Source organism: Pipistrellus kuhlii, unplaced genomic scaffold, assembly GCF_014108245.1.
Source record: "Pipistrellus kuhlii isolate mPipKuh1 unplaced genomic scaffold, mPipKuh1.p scaffold_m20_p_2, whole genome shotgun sequence".
Classification (NCBI taxonomy): Eukaryota; Metazoa; Chordata; class Mammalia; order Chiroptera; family Vespertilionidae; genus Pipistrellus; species Pipistrellus kuhlii.
This window is the reverse complement of record NW_023425515.1, coordinates 108472797-108485671: the sequence shown is the minus strand read 5'-3', so window position 1 is coordinate 108485671 and position 12875 is coordinate 108472797. Positions and strand designations below refer to the sequence as shown.

The following is a 12875-nucleotide window of genomic DNA, read 5'->3' as shown; positions in this document are numbered from 1 at the left end:
TCTCCTCCGGGTCCCAGGGCCCAGGTCTCCAGCGTCGCTCAGGGACCAGAGGGGCGGGGTGGGCTGGGGGCGGGGGGGGGGGGTTCGGCTTTCCGGAATAACCAGTGTGGCAGCACCATGGATCGGGAGAGGGCGGCTGGCTGGGTGGGAGGCCCTGGGGTGCCGGGTCTCGGTTCCCTCCGGGGACCCGGTGGGCGCGACTGCCAGCCGGCCCGGCACCTCGCGCCGCGCCCCGGCTCCCCCTCGCGGCGCCGCAGTCCCGGGCGCCGCCCCCGCCGTTCCGCCCTCCGCACGTCAGCGCCGGCCGGGCGGGGCCGTGGGCATAAAAGGCGGAGCCCCGGCGCACCCGCAGGTTTCAGGGTTTCAGGGTTCCAGTCCTCCGCCGCCGCGCTCGCAGTCCCGAGGTCCAGCGCCTCCACCGCTCCGCAGCCGGCACCATGCGCGAGATCGTGCACATCCAGGCGGGCCAGTGCGGCAACCAGATCGGCGCCAAGGTGGGCGCGTCCCCGGAGAGGGATCTGGAGGGCGGCGGACCCCGTGGGTGGCAGCGGGTCCCGAGGGAGCGGCCTGGGCCCGGAGTGGCGGCGGGTCCCCGGGATGCGGGCCGGGGTGGCAGTGGGTCTCCGGAGCGCCCGCCGCAGGACAAGGGGCGCGTTTCCAGGGCGGCCGCCCGCGGCTCCGGAAGCCCCATCACCTGCTGCGATCGCGGTGACGCAGCTGTGAGAGCCTTTAATCAAGGCCCTTTGCGATCTCCTCAAAACCGACCGTAAGCTGCGTGTAGCTGGCATTTCTCTGGGTGTATTAGTCTCTGAAATTTGGATAGAGGCTGCGACCGTATCCATCCAGAGGCTGGGATTTAATGGGATATTTTTGTCTATAGTTTGAATGAAAAATTTGCACTGTCATTGAGGTGACAGATGTTATGCAGACTACTTGTTGGGATACAGAGATGCAAGGTTAGGTCATTTCCCCAATCCAAGCACCATCTGCATGGTAATATATGCCAATCTGGCTTCCTGGCTTCCAGGCGGCAGATATTGGGGCTGCAGTGGGCGAGGCCGGAGCAGCGTGGTGCGGGGGTGTGGGCGGCATCTGAGGGAGGACTGGTCTCTGTCGGAACCGCCATGTTCCCACCCAGCCTCCCCAGTGCCAGGGCCCTGCGCGCCGGCTGGTCTTCCCTGGTCGTCGTGCCCACGGGTCTCCCTGGTCCGCTGAGGGAGCCCAGACCCAGCACCAAGGGCTTCCGACCCAGGCAGCCATCCGCTCCCGACCCACGAGGCCGCTCTTCATGCTGCCAGTTCACAATGGAATCTGCGCCCTCACCAGGGATCTGCTACACTCACTGCCCCAGTCCTGCTTCCAGGCTCCTCCCTTCACCACTCCACCCATCCCCCGTGTGCTCAGTGGCCAGAGGCCAGTATGGATGCCAGGGGCATAAAACTGCACACTTGGAGGGCTGGGTGGGGCTGGTGCCAGGAGACAATGACTCCCAACGCAGCCACAGGGTGGAACCCAATTGGGTTTGGATCTTGTAAGACCCCATACATCAGCCTGGACACTGGCACCTTAGCCCTGCCTGGGGCTGCCAGCCTCCCCAGCATCCACAGTTCCTCCAGAAGACCTGCTGTGCCCACCCTCCTCCTCAGGCCCCTCCCAGCTCCTCAGTCTATCGCCATCACATGGCCCAGGCTCTGCCAGTTGCCAAGCCCCTCAGCAGCCTCTGCCTGAGGCACAGGGGTGCACAGCTACCTGGGCTGTCTGGATCTCCTTGGCCGTCTGACCACCATGGCCGCTGCTCCAAGGGCACCAGAGAAGAAAAGAGCTGTTCTTGCTGATGTTTAGGAGGCCAGGCCTTCATGTGATGTTTTAAAATTTTAAATTTCCAGTTTTGGGAGGTCATCAGTGATGAGCATGGGATCGACCCCACTGGCAGTTACCATGGAGACAGCGAGTTGCAGCTGGAGAGAATCAATGTGTACTACAACGAAGCTGCTGGTGATTATTTGAATGTTTTTTGCTTTTCTTTCAACCTTGCTTCCCATACTGGGGCACATGCAATGTAGTGGGAACATACAAATAAATGGCAGAGGAATGCTTCTTGCATTCATTTAAAATGTCAGCTGCTAACACATGTGCTACCTACCGTTTCTTAAGCCTCCTGCATGCTTGCCATGGCCACGCTTGCTCATTAGCTCCTTATGAAGCAGCAGTGCTCCCCTGTTCTTATCCTTTTGTGTCACCCGCTGGAATGAGCTCTAGTGAACTCTGCTGTGAGAGGCGCAGAGAGCACCACCTTGTCTGATTCCTTTGCCATCACAGATCTAAGTCCAGCTCTTCCCCCCACAGGTAACAAGTACGTGCCTCGGGCCATCCTGGTGGACCTGGAGCCGGGCACGATGGACTCAGTCAGGTCTGGACCATTCGGCCAGATCTTCAGGCCGGACAACTTCGTGTTTGGTATGTTGTCAAGATCAGTGGGAACTGGCTCAGTGAGTGTTCTTCATAAACACTGTGGAGATCAGAGTGTTTTGTGTTGGGTGCCAAGGTGGACACTGTGTCCACAGACGGCCCTGAGTCGTGGCCTCATTGCACCCAGTCCCCAGGCCGTGACTGTCCAGACAGCTCCAAGAGCACTGTCAGCCTGCAGGGGCTGGTAGGTAGTCTTCGAACCACAGAGCAGCCTATGAAAGGAAAGGGATGAAGGGTGATGAACAAGTTCCAGTGGGAGTTACTAGGCAAGCTCAGAAGGCCCGTCATAGTAGGTGGCCACTCCAAGAAGCAAAGGCATAGGAGCCTGTGTTCTCCTCTGATCTCATGTGCCTTCGCTCTTGCCTAATGGGGTCTAATATAAGAGTTGTTTTTATTTTTGGGGGGTGGGGAGAGTAAGGGAGCATTTATTAGATAACTTACAAAGGTATTAAAAGTAATTTCCAGAAGGAATTGGCTTAGGAAACAAGTTATTCAGGTAAAGGAAGAGCCCTTAGTGCTTGGAAGTGAGGACTCTGATGGTAAAGTGCCTGGAGGCGGGACGGGGAAGGAAAGGGAAAGAAAGGGCAGGATGCACACCCTTGAGGGACTGCACACTGGGTCCTCCATCCTAAGGGTTTTAAGGGTAAGGATTTTAGGAGAAGTCCCAAGGGAAGATCTCAATAGAATATTCAGCAGCTTCCCAGGTGTGTCCTTTTAGGGTTGTGGTTTCCACTGATTTGACTGGTGGGCCTAGGCAGGGGGGCATTATTTAATGCAGCAGGTCCTGAGGTCAGCTGTGGCTGGATTGGTTGCTTACCTGGTCCTGGAGTTTAAATACAACTAAGGCCTAGATTAGGGGTGTCGAACTCAATCAGAGAAGGGGCCAAAATCTAAAATCCAGCCTAAATCACGGGCCGAATGGTTTACTGAACAGTCATAAACTGTCATTGTGATGGAAACGCAGCGGAGTGCAGTGATGACAGCGCGGTGCGGGCCACATTGCAAGGCCTGGCGGGACGGATTTGGCCCGCGGGCCTTGTGTTTGACACATGTGGCCTAGATGATATCTTCAGGGAGGAAAAACCAGGGTTCCCAAACCCCCTGACCATAGATATGCTAGAGAAAAAGTCACCCTGGGGGCCATATCCCACCCCACAATTGATTGTCCACTGTTGGGTATCCAGGGCTCTAAGTATTTTGTTTTTGAATATATTTTTATTGATTTCAGAGAGAAAGAGAGGGAGAGAGAGAAATATGTAAATAATGAGACAAAATCATTGATTGGCTGCCTCTTAACACACCCCACACTGGGGATTGAGCCCTAAATGGGCATGTGCCCTGACCCAGAATTGAACTATGGCCTTCTAGCTCATAGGTTGATACTCAACCACTGAACCATGTTAGTCTAGCTAAGCTTTTTATTTATTTTATTTTTTTTTATCCTCATCTGAGGATAATGTTTTTATTGATTTGAGAGAGAAACATCGATGTGAGAAACACCAACCCATTGCCTCCCATATGTGCCCCCAACAAGGGATTGAACCCAAAATCTAGGTGTGTGCCCTGACAGGGTGTAAGGGACAAAGTTCCAACCAAGTGAGCCAACTGGCCAGTGCCTTATGTGATGTTGTCATTCTTAAGTTCTCTGTCCTTAAGAAATAGTTTTTTTCAACTAATAACCTCGTTTGAATTAACCTCATTTATTATGACCTCCAGTGTTTTTCAAGGTCACTGGTATAGAGAAATTTTCAATAGGTATAAAAAGGCACCTAGTGCAGAGTCAAAATGGCAGAGCTCCGAGTTCCTTATGGTTCCCTAATAGTCTCCTTTCTCTCTGGCAGGCCAGAGCGGGGCCGGCAACAACTGGGCCAAGGGCCACTACACGGAGGGCGCAGAGCTAGTGGACTCGGTCCTGGACGTGGTGAGGAAGGAGTCAGAGAGCTGTGACTGTCTGCAGGGCTTCCAGCTGACGCACTCGCTGGGGGGCGGCACGGGGTCGGGGATGGGCACGCTGCTCATCAGCAAGATCCGGGAGGAGTACCCGGACCGCATCATGAACACCTTCAGCGTGATGCCCTCGCCCAAGGTGTCGGACACGGTGGTGGAGCCCTACAACGCCACGCTGTCCGTGCACCAGCTGGTGGAGAACACGGACGAGACCTACTGCATCGACAACGAGGCCCTGTACGACATCTGCTTCCGCACCCTGAAGCTGACCACGCCCACCTACGGCGACCTCAACCACCTGGTGTCCGCCACCATGAGCGGGGTCACCACCTGCCTGCGCTTCCCGGGCCAGCTGAACGCCGACCTGCGCAAGCTGGCGGTGAACATGGTGCCCTTCCCGCGCCTGCACTTCTTCATGCCCGGCTTCGCGCCGCTCACCAGCCGCGGCAGCCAGCAGTACCGCGCGCTCACGGTGCCCGAGCTCACGCAGCAGATGTTCGACTCCAAGAACATGATGGCCGCGTGCGACCCGCGCCACGGCCGCTACCTGACGGTGGCCGCCATCTTCCGCGGCCGCATGTCCATGAAGGAGGTGGACGAGCAGATGCTCAACGTGCAGAACAAGAACAGCAGCTACTTCGTGGAGTGGATCCCCAACAACGTGAAGACGGCCGTGTGCGACATCCCGCCGCGGGGCCTCAAGATGTCGGCCACCTTCATCGGCAACAGCACGGCCATCCAGGAGCTGTTCAAGCGCATCTCCGAGCAGTTCACGGCCATGTTCCGGCGCAAGGCCTTCCTGCACTGGTACACGGGCGAGGGCATGGACGAGATGGAGTTCACCGAGGCCGAGAGCAACATGAACGACCTGGTGTCCGAGTACCAGCAGTACCAGGACGCCACTGCTGATGAGCAGGGCGAGTTCGAGGAGGAGGAAGTGGAGGAAGAGGCTTAAGAACTTGTCAAAGATACCGTGCGCCTCAGTGAATTTCTGTTGTCCTCAATGAAGCATGGTCTTTCTATTTGTATCTATGGTGCTCAGTTTTGCCTCTGTCAGAAATTCACACTGTTGATATAATCATGTGGAATTCCTCTAAATATTAAGATATATACTACACTAATTAAAACGCATGTGTCCAAAATCTTGTGGCTTATTTTTATTCTTTTCACTACATTCTTCTTGACTGTTTTTGGGTTTAGCAATTTTAACAAAACAGAATTTGTATTTAATGTTTTAAGTAATAGTTCTTTTAATAAAGAGATAAAAAGAAATATTTTTCCATCTTCACTGGTTCAAATTATTAAAGTAAAGGAATCCAGTAAAGGTAAGGGAGTGAATGGGGAATTTGAGGGTAGACTTTCTTTCCTTTGTTGGAGTTAGAGCAACCCTGTGAAATGTAGAATCTGGGACTTTAGGCAAGGACTTTTCTTCTATGTACTTCCTTTTCACAAAGTGATAATACAACTAAAAAGACTAGTGAACCCTAGTACCTCTCAGATAAAAAAGTACAGCACGAGTTCAAGGTGCCCTAAAATAGCCATCAGGAGCACTACAAACGCTCATCTAAGATTTATTGGCAAATAAAGTAAATCATGACAGGAATTTATTTTGTCAATGTCAGAAATTTACAACTTAATGTTGAGAAGTAGTGGAGGGAGGAGCTGGAACCGGAGGGCAGGTGCAGGGAGATGTGCCTGGGGTGGGTGCAGAGGCACACTTTCACTGTAAGAAGTCTTCTACTAACTTGTTGAATTCATTTGCAAAACGTAAATGGAGGTTGTGTTTGCCTTCTGGCATCAGATGCAACCTAAAGATAAAAAGCCTATGTTTAATGGCACAGCATTTAAACCCTCTTACCCTCCCCAACATTACCAGAAAATCTATACTAAAATCTGCCATTTTTTCCTGACTACTACTGGGGAGAAGATGTGAGGTACACAGTACACGCTTTCCTGAATGTAGACTTAGAGTGAAAGCGTCCTGGAGTGTAAGCCTGCCCCAGAGGCTGACTCAGTAACAGAGCGCACACGCTGTATTTGGAATTGTGTTCCGTAACAGATGGTTTAACTGAACCTGACTGAGAGGGGCAAAGACTTTGGTTCATTAAAAACAAACAAACAAAACAATTTTACTAATAATATGGTTGATTTTAACAAGATTAGAAAGATGATAAAATATAGTGTCCAGAATTTGCTGGATAGGAACAGGTGAGCTGCTTGGGACATCTATATAGTGGGAAAACTCAAGTCAATTCGGCCACCACCAGAGTCATTCGAGGTTCCACTTCGCCTGGCCATTTCTGGAGAACTGAGGAACCCTAAACACAAGCCACTGGACAGAGGGCGAGGAGTGCTCCTTAAGGCGTGAGGGCGGTGGCAGCCTGCATGGAACCATGTTCTGCATTTGTCACTACCTGTCTTTTGTGGCAAAGCTCCCTGTCCTAGTGCGACTCCTCCCTTTCAATAGGGCTGTGGTCAAATGTGGCTGGTTGGCAATTTCTTTAATAAAGGAAGCCTTCTCTGAGTTCTACATTTTATTTATTGGCTATAAAAGCACAGAAATAAAAGTTTTAAACAAATAAAAGCTTCTAGAATATAAGCACACAATTGAGTTCTGCCCACAATGACAATTGGGCATTAATAGAACTATACAGGGACAAAACACCAGTTCACGAATTACCTAAATCTCTGGTCTGTCAGCATTTGGGGTCTGAGAGCTCCCGGGACCTCGGTGAACTTGTGAAGACGTCCTGTGGGACAGCTGCCCTTGCAGCTCAACCACATGGGGGTGGGGGTACCAAGGTGATTAAGGCCATTTAGCAGAAAGGAGGAAAGATACATTGTTGGTATCTTTCTGAAGCTCTTAGGAAAGTTAAGACCATTCACAGTAAATAGAACATTCCAAATTCAGTTTTAATGCTGTTCAGTAAAAAAGGGCAAACTGCCCCAACCCCAAAGATATAATAGTATCTCAGTTGCCCCATACAAGGGCTTGTAGGGATGCTCAAGACCTGTTTTTAGGAGACAGAAGGAACCAGCTGCTAAGAATGCTAAAAGGTCATGAAGGACATGTCTAGGCTAAACTGCATCCTCTAATGTGTGTAGAGTTGGATTCAGAAGCAGAGACCTGAATCTTCCCAACTCGCAAGTCCTCCCTTGTGGATAGCCATGCTGATTATCATGTATTCTTCCCCATTTCTGTGATTCATTCACTCCTAATGAGGGAGGAGAGAGACTAGCAGTGAATCCCTTCTCTTTCACCTCATTGCTGTGTGCATTCTTCCTATAGTAATCTCTAGGTCTAGGGGAAATAAAAACAAGTCTCCATTAAGGTTATGGGAGATCTGTTCTGAGGCATCCACATTCAGAACTGCACTGAATTATGGATGGATGGATGGACAGGTGAGGCTGTGAAGAAAATTGTTCTTCTCCTTGAGACCTTTAGGGGGTCATTTCAAGTTCTTTAATACGCTTCCTGGAGGTCTGACACAAAGTCCCGGGACCTGAGGCCTCTGTTTGCTCCTCTTTGGGAACAGCACCATGCCGGGCAGTAGCCAGAGATGTCCAGGCAACGCAGCAACTCCACTGCAAGCGCAGGTTCTCACCCAAATAACAAAAGGATCCAATTACATGCTCCATGGAGTGTATTTCAAATGACCACATCCCTCAGGAAAATCAGGAGGAAATACCCACCACCTAACACACGGTTCAGCTGGGGTTGACGGGCCTCTGAGACAGTACCCAGGAGTTCCCATTTCCTGGGACAGGTTCCTCATTGCATTTGGCACTTTTAGAAAAAGATGTGATTCCAGATCTTTGGAGAAATTAAAATGTCTAACCTCATAGTATAAACCCAGTGGTCAGTTTACTTCTGTCTGATACAGTCCTTCTAGGATCTCACTCTTCATAGCCAGGTAGCAAAGGAGAAATGATGCTGCCATCTACCATCCTTTCCTCAGCCCAACCTTCTACAGCTTTCAAATTAAGCTCTGAGAGCTACAGATAGGAACAAGACTGTAAATAATGTGCTGTAGTATTTTTTTCCATGTTGATGTAATAAAATTCTAAATTATTTATGAACCCATAGAGTTTCTAGCAAGTCTGTATTTTTGTTTTCATGGAAAATCAAAGTAGGCTTCTGCCCAACTGTCTTTGAACTGGGCTATTGGCTGTTCACACCTTCAGAGTCAGACTGAAGCATCAGCTCTTCTGCTTCTCAGGCTTTCAGAGTCAGGCTGGAACCACGCCTTTTCTCTCCCGGGTCCCCACCTTCCTCACTCACTCCAGCTTGCTGACAGATGATCTTGGCTTCTTGGCCTCTCCACTGTGTGAGCCAACTCACACCCCCACACACCTAGACTAATAATGGTGCTGAACATGGGACAGAGGGCAACCTGCCTCTCACCTGCTATGGAGCTATTTCCTGGTGTCTCCGGGAGCCCCTGAACACCTGCACCTACACCAGCCTCCCACCCACAAGAGTGGCAGCTACTCTGCGTTGTAAAATATTCACTCATTCCTCAAAAACTATTTTGAATGATATCATCCTCGATTTACTCATAAGGAAACAGGAACATAAATCAATGTACACTGCCTAAGTAAGTGACTGAGCCAGCACTCCCTCCCTCCCTTAGTTCCTGCTCCTCACCAGCACTGCTATGAGTGTTTCTCTGGATCCCAAATACCCAGTCTGCTCTCCTGGCAAGACTCCATTCCTCACTGCTCCCCTTTGGCCGACACTGGCTCCAGGCACCACTCGGCACACATGGATGTTCCTCCTCATTCTTTCCCGTCTGCTCTGGCCTCAGCCCAGAACATTAAGTTGGACTCCATACCATGCTTTTTGGCCCTGAGTCACCAGTTGGTGATCAATGGCCATCCACAGAGGCTTGGCCCTATGTGCCTCTGCTGCTCCCACATTCTCTTTCTTTCAAAATGTACTAGACTGCATCCTCGGATAGGTGTTGACATGCTCAACAGGTGGAAAATGAAATTCACATGTTCACCACTGTATAAAGGTATGAATAAGAAGCTGAGTGGCCTCAGGCAGATGAGTAATTGGAGATGTGGAGGAGGAAGAGGAGAAGACTGAAGGATGAGTACACTTGGCCAGGCAGAGAAGGGGTGAGAGCTAGAGCAGGACCAGGCAAAGTACTGGTCACTTGCAACTGGGTCTCAAACCCAGGTCTCAGTCCTGACCTTTGCTGGCCTCCAATTCCCAAGATCCAAGCATCTCCTCAGAAACAGATAATTATGGACTGAATTGCATCCTCCCAAACTTGTATGTTGAAGTCCTTACCCCCACCACCGTGTAACCTTATTTGGATATATGTATTTACAGAGATAATTAAGTTAAAATGAGGTCATTAGGGCCCACACTAATATGGCTGGTGTCCTTATAAGTAAAGGAGATCAGACACAGACAGGCACAGAGGGAAGATCATGTGAGGACACAGGGAGAAGATGGCCGTCTACATGCCATGGAGAGAGGCCTCGAAACCAACCCTACTGACACTTTGATCTCAGACTTCCAGCCTCCAGAACTGTGAGGAAATAAACTTCTAGTATCTAAGCCTCCCACCCAGGCTTTGACATTTGTTGTAGCAGCCCCGGCAGACTAATACACATAATGAGCAGACACACACAGTTCAACAAGCTTCCTGGGGCCCATCACCCCAACTCCAAAGAGTCTGATGCCAGCCTCTCCTCAATGCAAATTCTTTGAAAACGAGCTGGGGCTGGCCTCATGGGTGATGCCTGTCTGGAAACAGGAGACGCCCAAAGCAGAGGCTGACTAGCTAGACAGGTGGTGAGCGGTGTCAGTGCTTTCCTGTCTCGGAGGGAGGGCCCGACAAGCAGGGATACACAGGGACTGGGGCAGGACAGGGGACCAAAGGGGCAGGTCTGCTTCCCACCACTATTGTGATCAGACCAGCTTCTATTTTATGTTTTTATATTGGACTCATGCATAAGATTTGTTGGGAGGAAGGGTTCAACTGTCTAAAAACAAATTTTAAAACTGGCGAACCTGAATGATCTCTAAAGCCTTGTTGCTTCCAGGAGATTCTATCACTGTTCTCCCACAAAGAAAGCAAAGAGAGAGACATTAATCTGAGCAAGACGCAGGCCTGCTGAACAACCCCACCCTTCATTAACCTCTTTCTGAGGAGAGAAAGGCATTGGTTTCATATCTGATATTTATTTGTTGGTAACATCTTTGAAAGGACAGACTGTACCTTTAAGTTGAGTTATAAAGTACCTGACAAGGTAATAAAATACCGAGTTCCCTGGAGTTTGCTACACTCTGAGTTGCTACACCTGTTGTCAAGTGGCCCGGTATTCAGAACCACAGTATGACTTTGGTGCTCAAAGAATCCACCTTCCTTTGATGGGGTTCAAAATAAACCACATCCATCCTAGGAAAATTCATGTCCAACATCAAGGGCTGTTTCGGCAGAGGAAGGGAGTAGGTGTAAACTGCAAGCTAGCTTTAGATAATCACAGTTAATAGCACTTTACCTTCAATGGATTTGCTCCAAAGAATGTTGCTCTAAGAAAAGTGATCTTCCATAAAATAGTCTGCTGAAACAATTAACACCTGAACAGTAAGGGGGTATGTTTCTCTCATACTGATGTATCCTGTTAGGACACGGGTCTGGAATAGAATTCCTACATCGAACTTCCTTGCAGACTGACCTTATTGAAGCTGCTGTCCCAGGGAACACATGCATTTACTGGGAGAGTCAGAGTCCAAAACCCTGTCATTTCCGAAGGTAGAAAACAATTAACCAGAGTGGCAAGTATATAATCCAGCCATCTTGCCATCATATTAAAATAAGAGTATGTTTATGAGAGGCACCTGTGCTGCGGGGGGAAACCACTATATTAGGAGAAAAGCCACCTAGAATTTGTCTTTAATTGGCTATGCAACCATGGACAATTACTTAGCATCTCAGACTTGATATTCTTATGTGTAAAATGGGGATGATATTTCTTTTCCATAAGTTAATTATAAAGTATAATTAGATTTTTGTATATAAAATGCATTTTAAAATATAAAATGCTATATAACTATAGATATTATACAGGCTTATGGTAATTACTTATTGTAGCATAAGAAGCATGCCCTCACATTTAAAAGTTCTCTTGGGAACTGCTTTCAAGGCAGAAGCAGATGCAGTCCAGCAGGATGAGACTTTTCATCTAAAATTAATCTGATAGATATGAGATGATAGAAATAGCAGTGGGAAATGTTAGAGGCAAAAATAGAATATTGGGGAATAGCTATGATTATGGGAAATATTAATCATGCTCTGTTAACTATGATTGCCTTAAAGAAAGGATATTCTGACCTGGCTGGACTTTGTATGCCCCTAGGACCTGGGAGTCAACCTTGGAACCATTCTCATTCAAGAACCAACCAAAGGACTTGTATGCATGCATACAAGTCTAACCAATGGACACAGATAACAGGGGGGTGAGGGCATGCATGGGGGGTGAAGGGTGGGGCAATGGGGCCATAAGGACACATATGTAATATCTTAATAAAAAAAAAAGAACTGCCTATTATCATGGAAAGATTAACAACCTTTTTTTGCCCAAACAATGGAGTCCCACCCAGCCTCCTACTTCCCTTTGCCTGTAACCCCTATTTCCCCATGTAATCCCTGTCTGACCCTATATAAGCAGCTGGCTTATGGGGGGCTGCAGAGCAGATTTTTGACCTGCTGCTCTCTCATACTGCTGACAATATTGGAATAAACACTCATATGTGATTCCAAAAAAATCCCCCACAAAAACAAAAACAGTTCTCTGAGAAATCTGTTTGTTAAAATACAGCATGGAATAGTGTGATTAGGAAGCAGTGGAATGGTTTCTGAGACACTTTCTCTCCTGAACTGTGGGAGCTCCCAGGGCAGTGTTGACCCACAGGAGGCATCAGAAGTTGGCTCATGTAGGGAAAGGAGAGCGGGAGAGAGAATGAGAGGAAGGAACAAAGGAGGGAGGGAGAAAGGGATGAAAGGAGAGAGTGAATGAGCAAGGAAGGATTTTTTTAGGCTGCTAATAAAAGCCAGTTTCAAAAAATTCCAGAGTCCCAAAGGTGCCCTGAGTAATGACAGTGTCATTGAAATTTACATATAGTCTGTGAAGTGGTGGAGGCTCATTGGATGTTTATTTTCCAGTATGTTTGCTTTAAAAAAGAAAATTAGGTAACTATCTTGTAGTCACACCTCATTTTCTCCTTCAGGACATGCATCCATTGCATATAAGGGAAATACTGAGTTTATTCCACTTTGAACTTTCATCTTGACAGAGTGGGCTTAGATTTTGACTGGCAAAAGCTGGCTCCTGTGCCAGCCAATGTATTTAAAATATAACTTTACATCTTTTTTTCAAATTCAATATTTTTCTTTAATTTTTCCATCACCATTTATCCCCTCTATGCCCTCACCTACCCC

The 12875-nt window shown here is 48.8% G+C and overlaps 2 protein-coding genes across 6 annotated transcripts in view; one reads left to right on the top strand and one right to left on the bottom strand.

Annotated features, from left to right (window-relative positions):
* Positions 1-331: 331 nt before the first annotated feature.
* Positions 332-5558, top strand: LOC118724463 (tubulin beta-2B chain). 5 transcript variants are annotated; one of them, XM_036447727.1, is made up of 5 exons: positions 347-494; positions 881-993; positions 1887-1995; positions 2347-2457; positions 4311-5558. In XM_036447727.1, the coding sequence occupies exons 2-5, from the start codon at positions 991-993 to the stop codon at positions 5369-5371; spliced, it is 1284 nt and encodes a 427-aa protein (XP_036303620.1). In that variant the 5' UTR covers positions 347-494; positions 881-990; the 3' UTR covers positions 5372-5558. The 5 variants fall into 5 exon arrangements, with proteins under 5 accessions (XP_036303619.1, XP_036303621.1, XP_036303620.1 ...); XM_036447726.1 differs by lacking the exon at positions 881-993 and having other exon boundaries at positions 332-494; XM_036447729.1 differs by lacking the exon at positions 2347-2457.
* Positions 5559-5974: 416 nt separating this feature from the next.
* BPHL (biphenyl hydrolase like) overlaps positions 5975-12875 on the bottom strand; it is a 33723-nt gene continuing 26822 nt past the window's right edge. Inside the window, exon 7 of the mRNA XM_036447732.2 lies at positions 5975-6224. Coding sequence (XP_036303625.1) covers positions 6137-6224 — 88 coding nt within the window. The 3' untranslated portion in view covers positions 5975-6136. The remainder of the gene's footprint in view (positions 6225-12875) is intronic.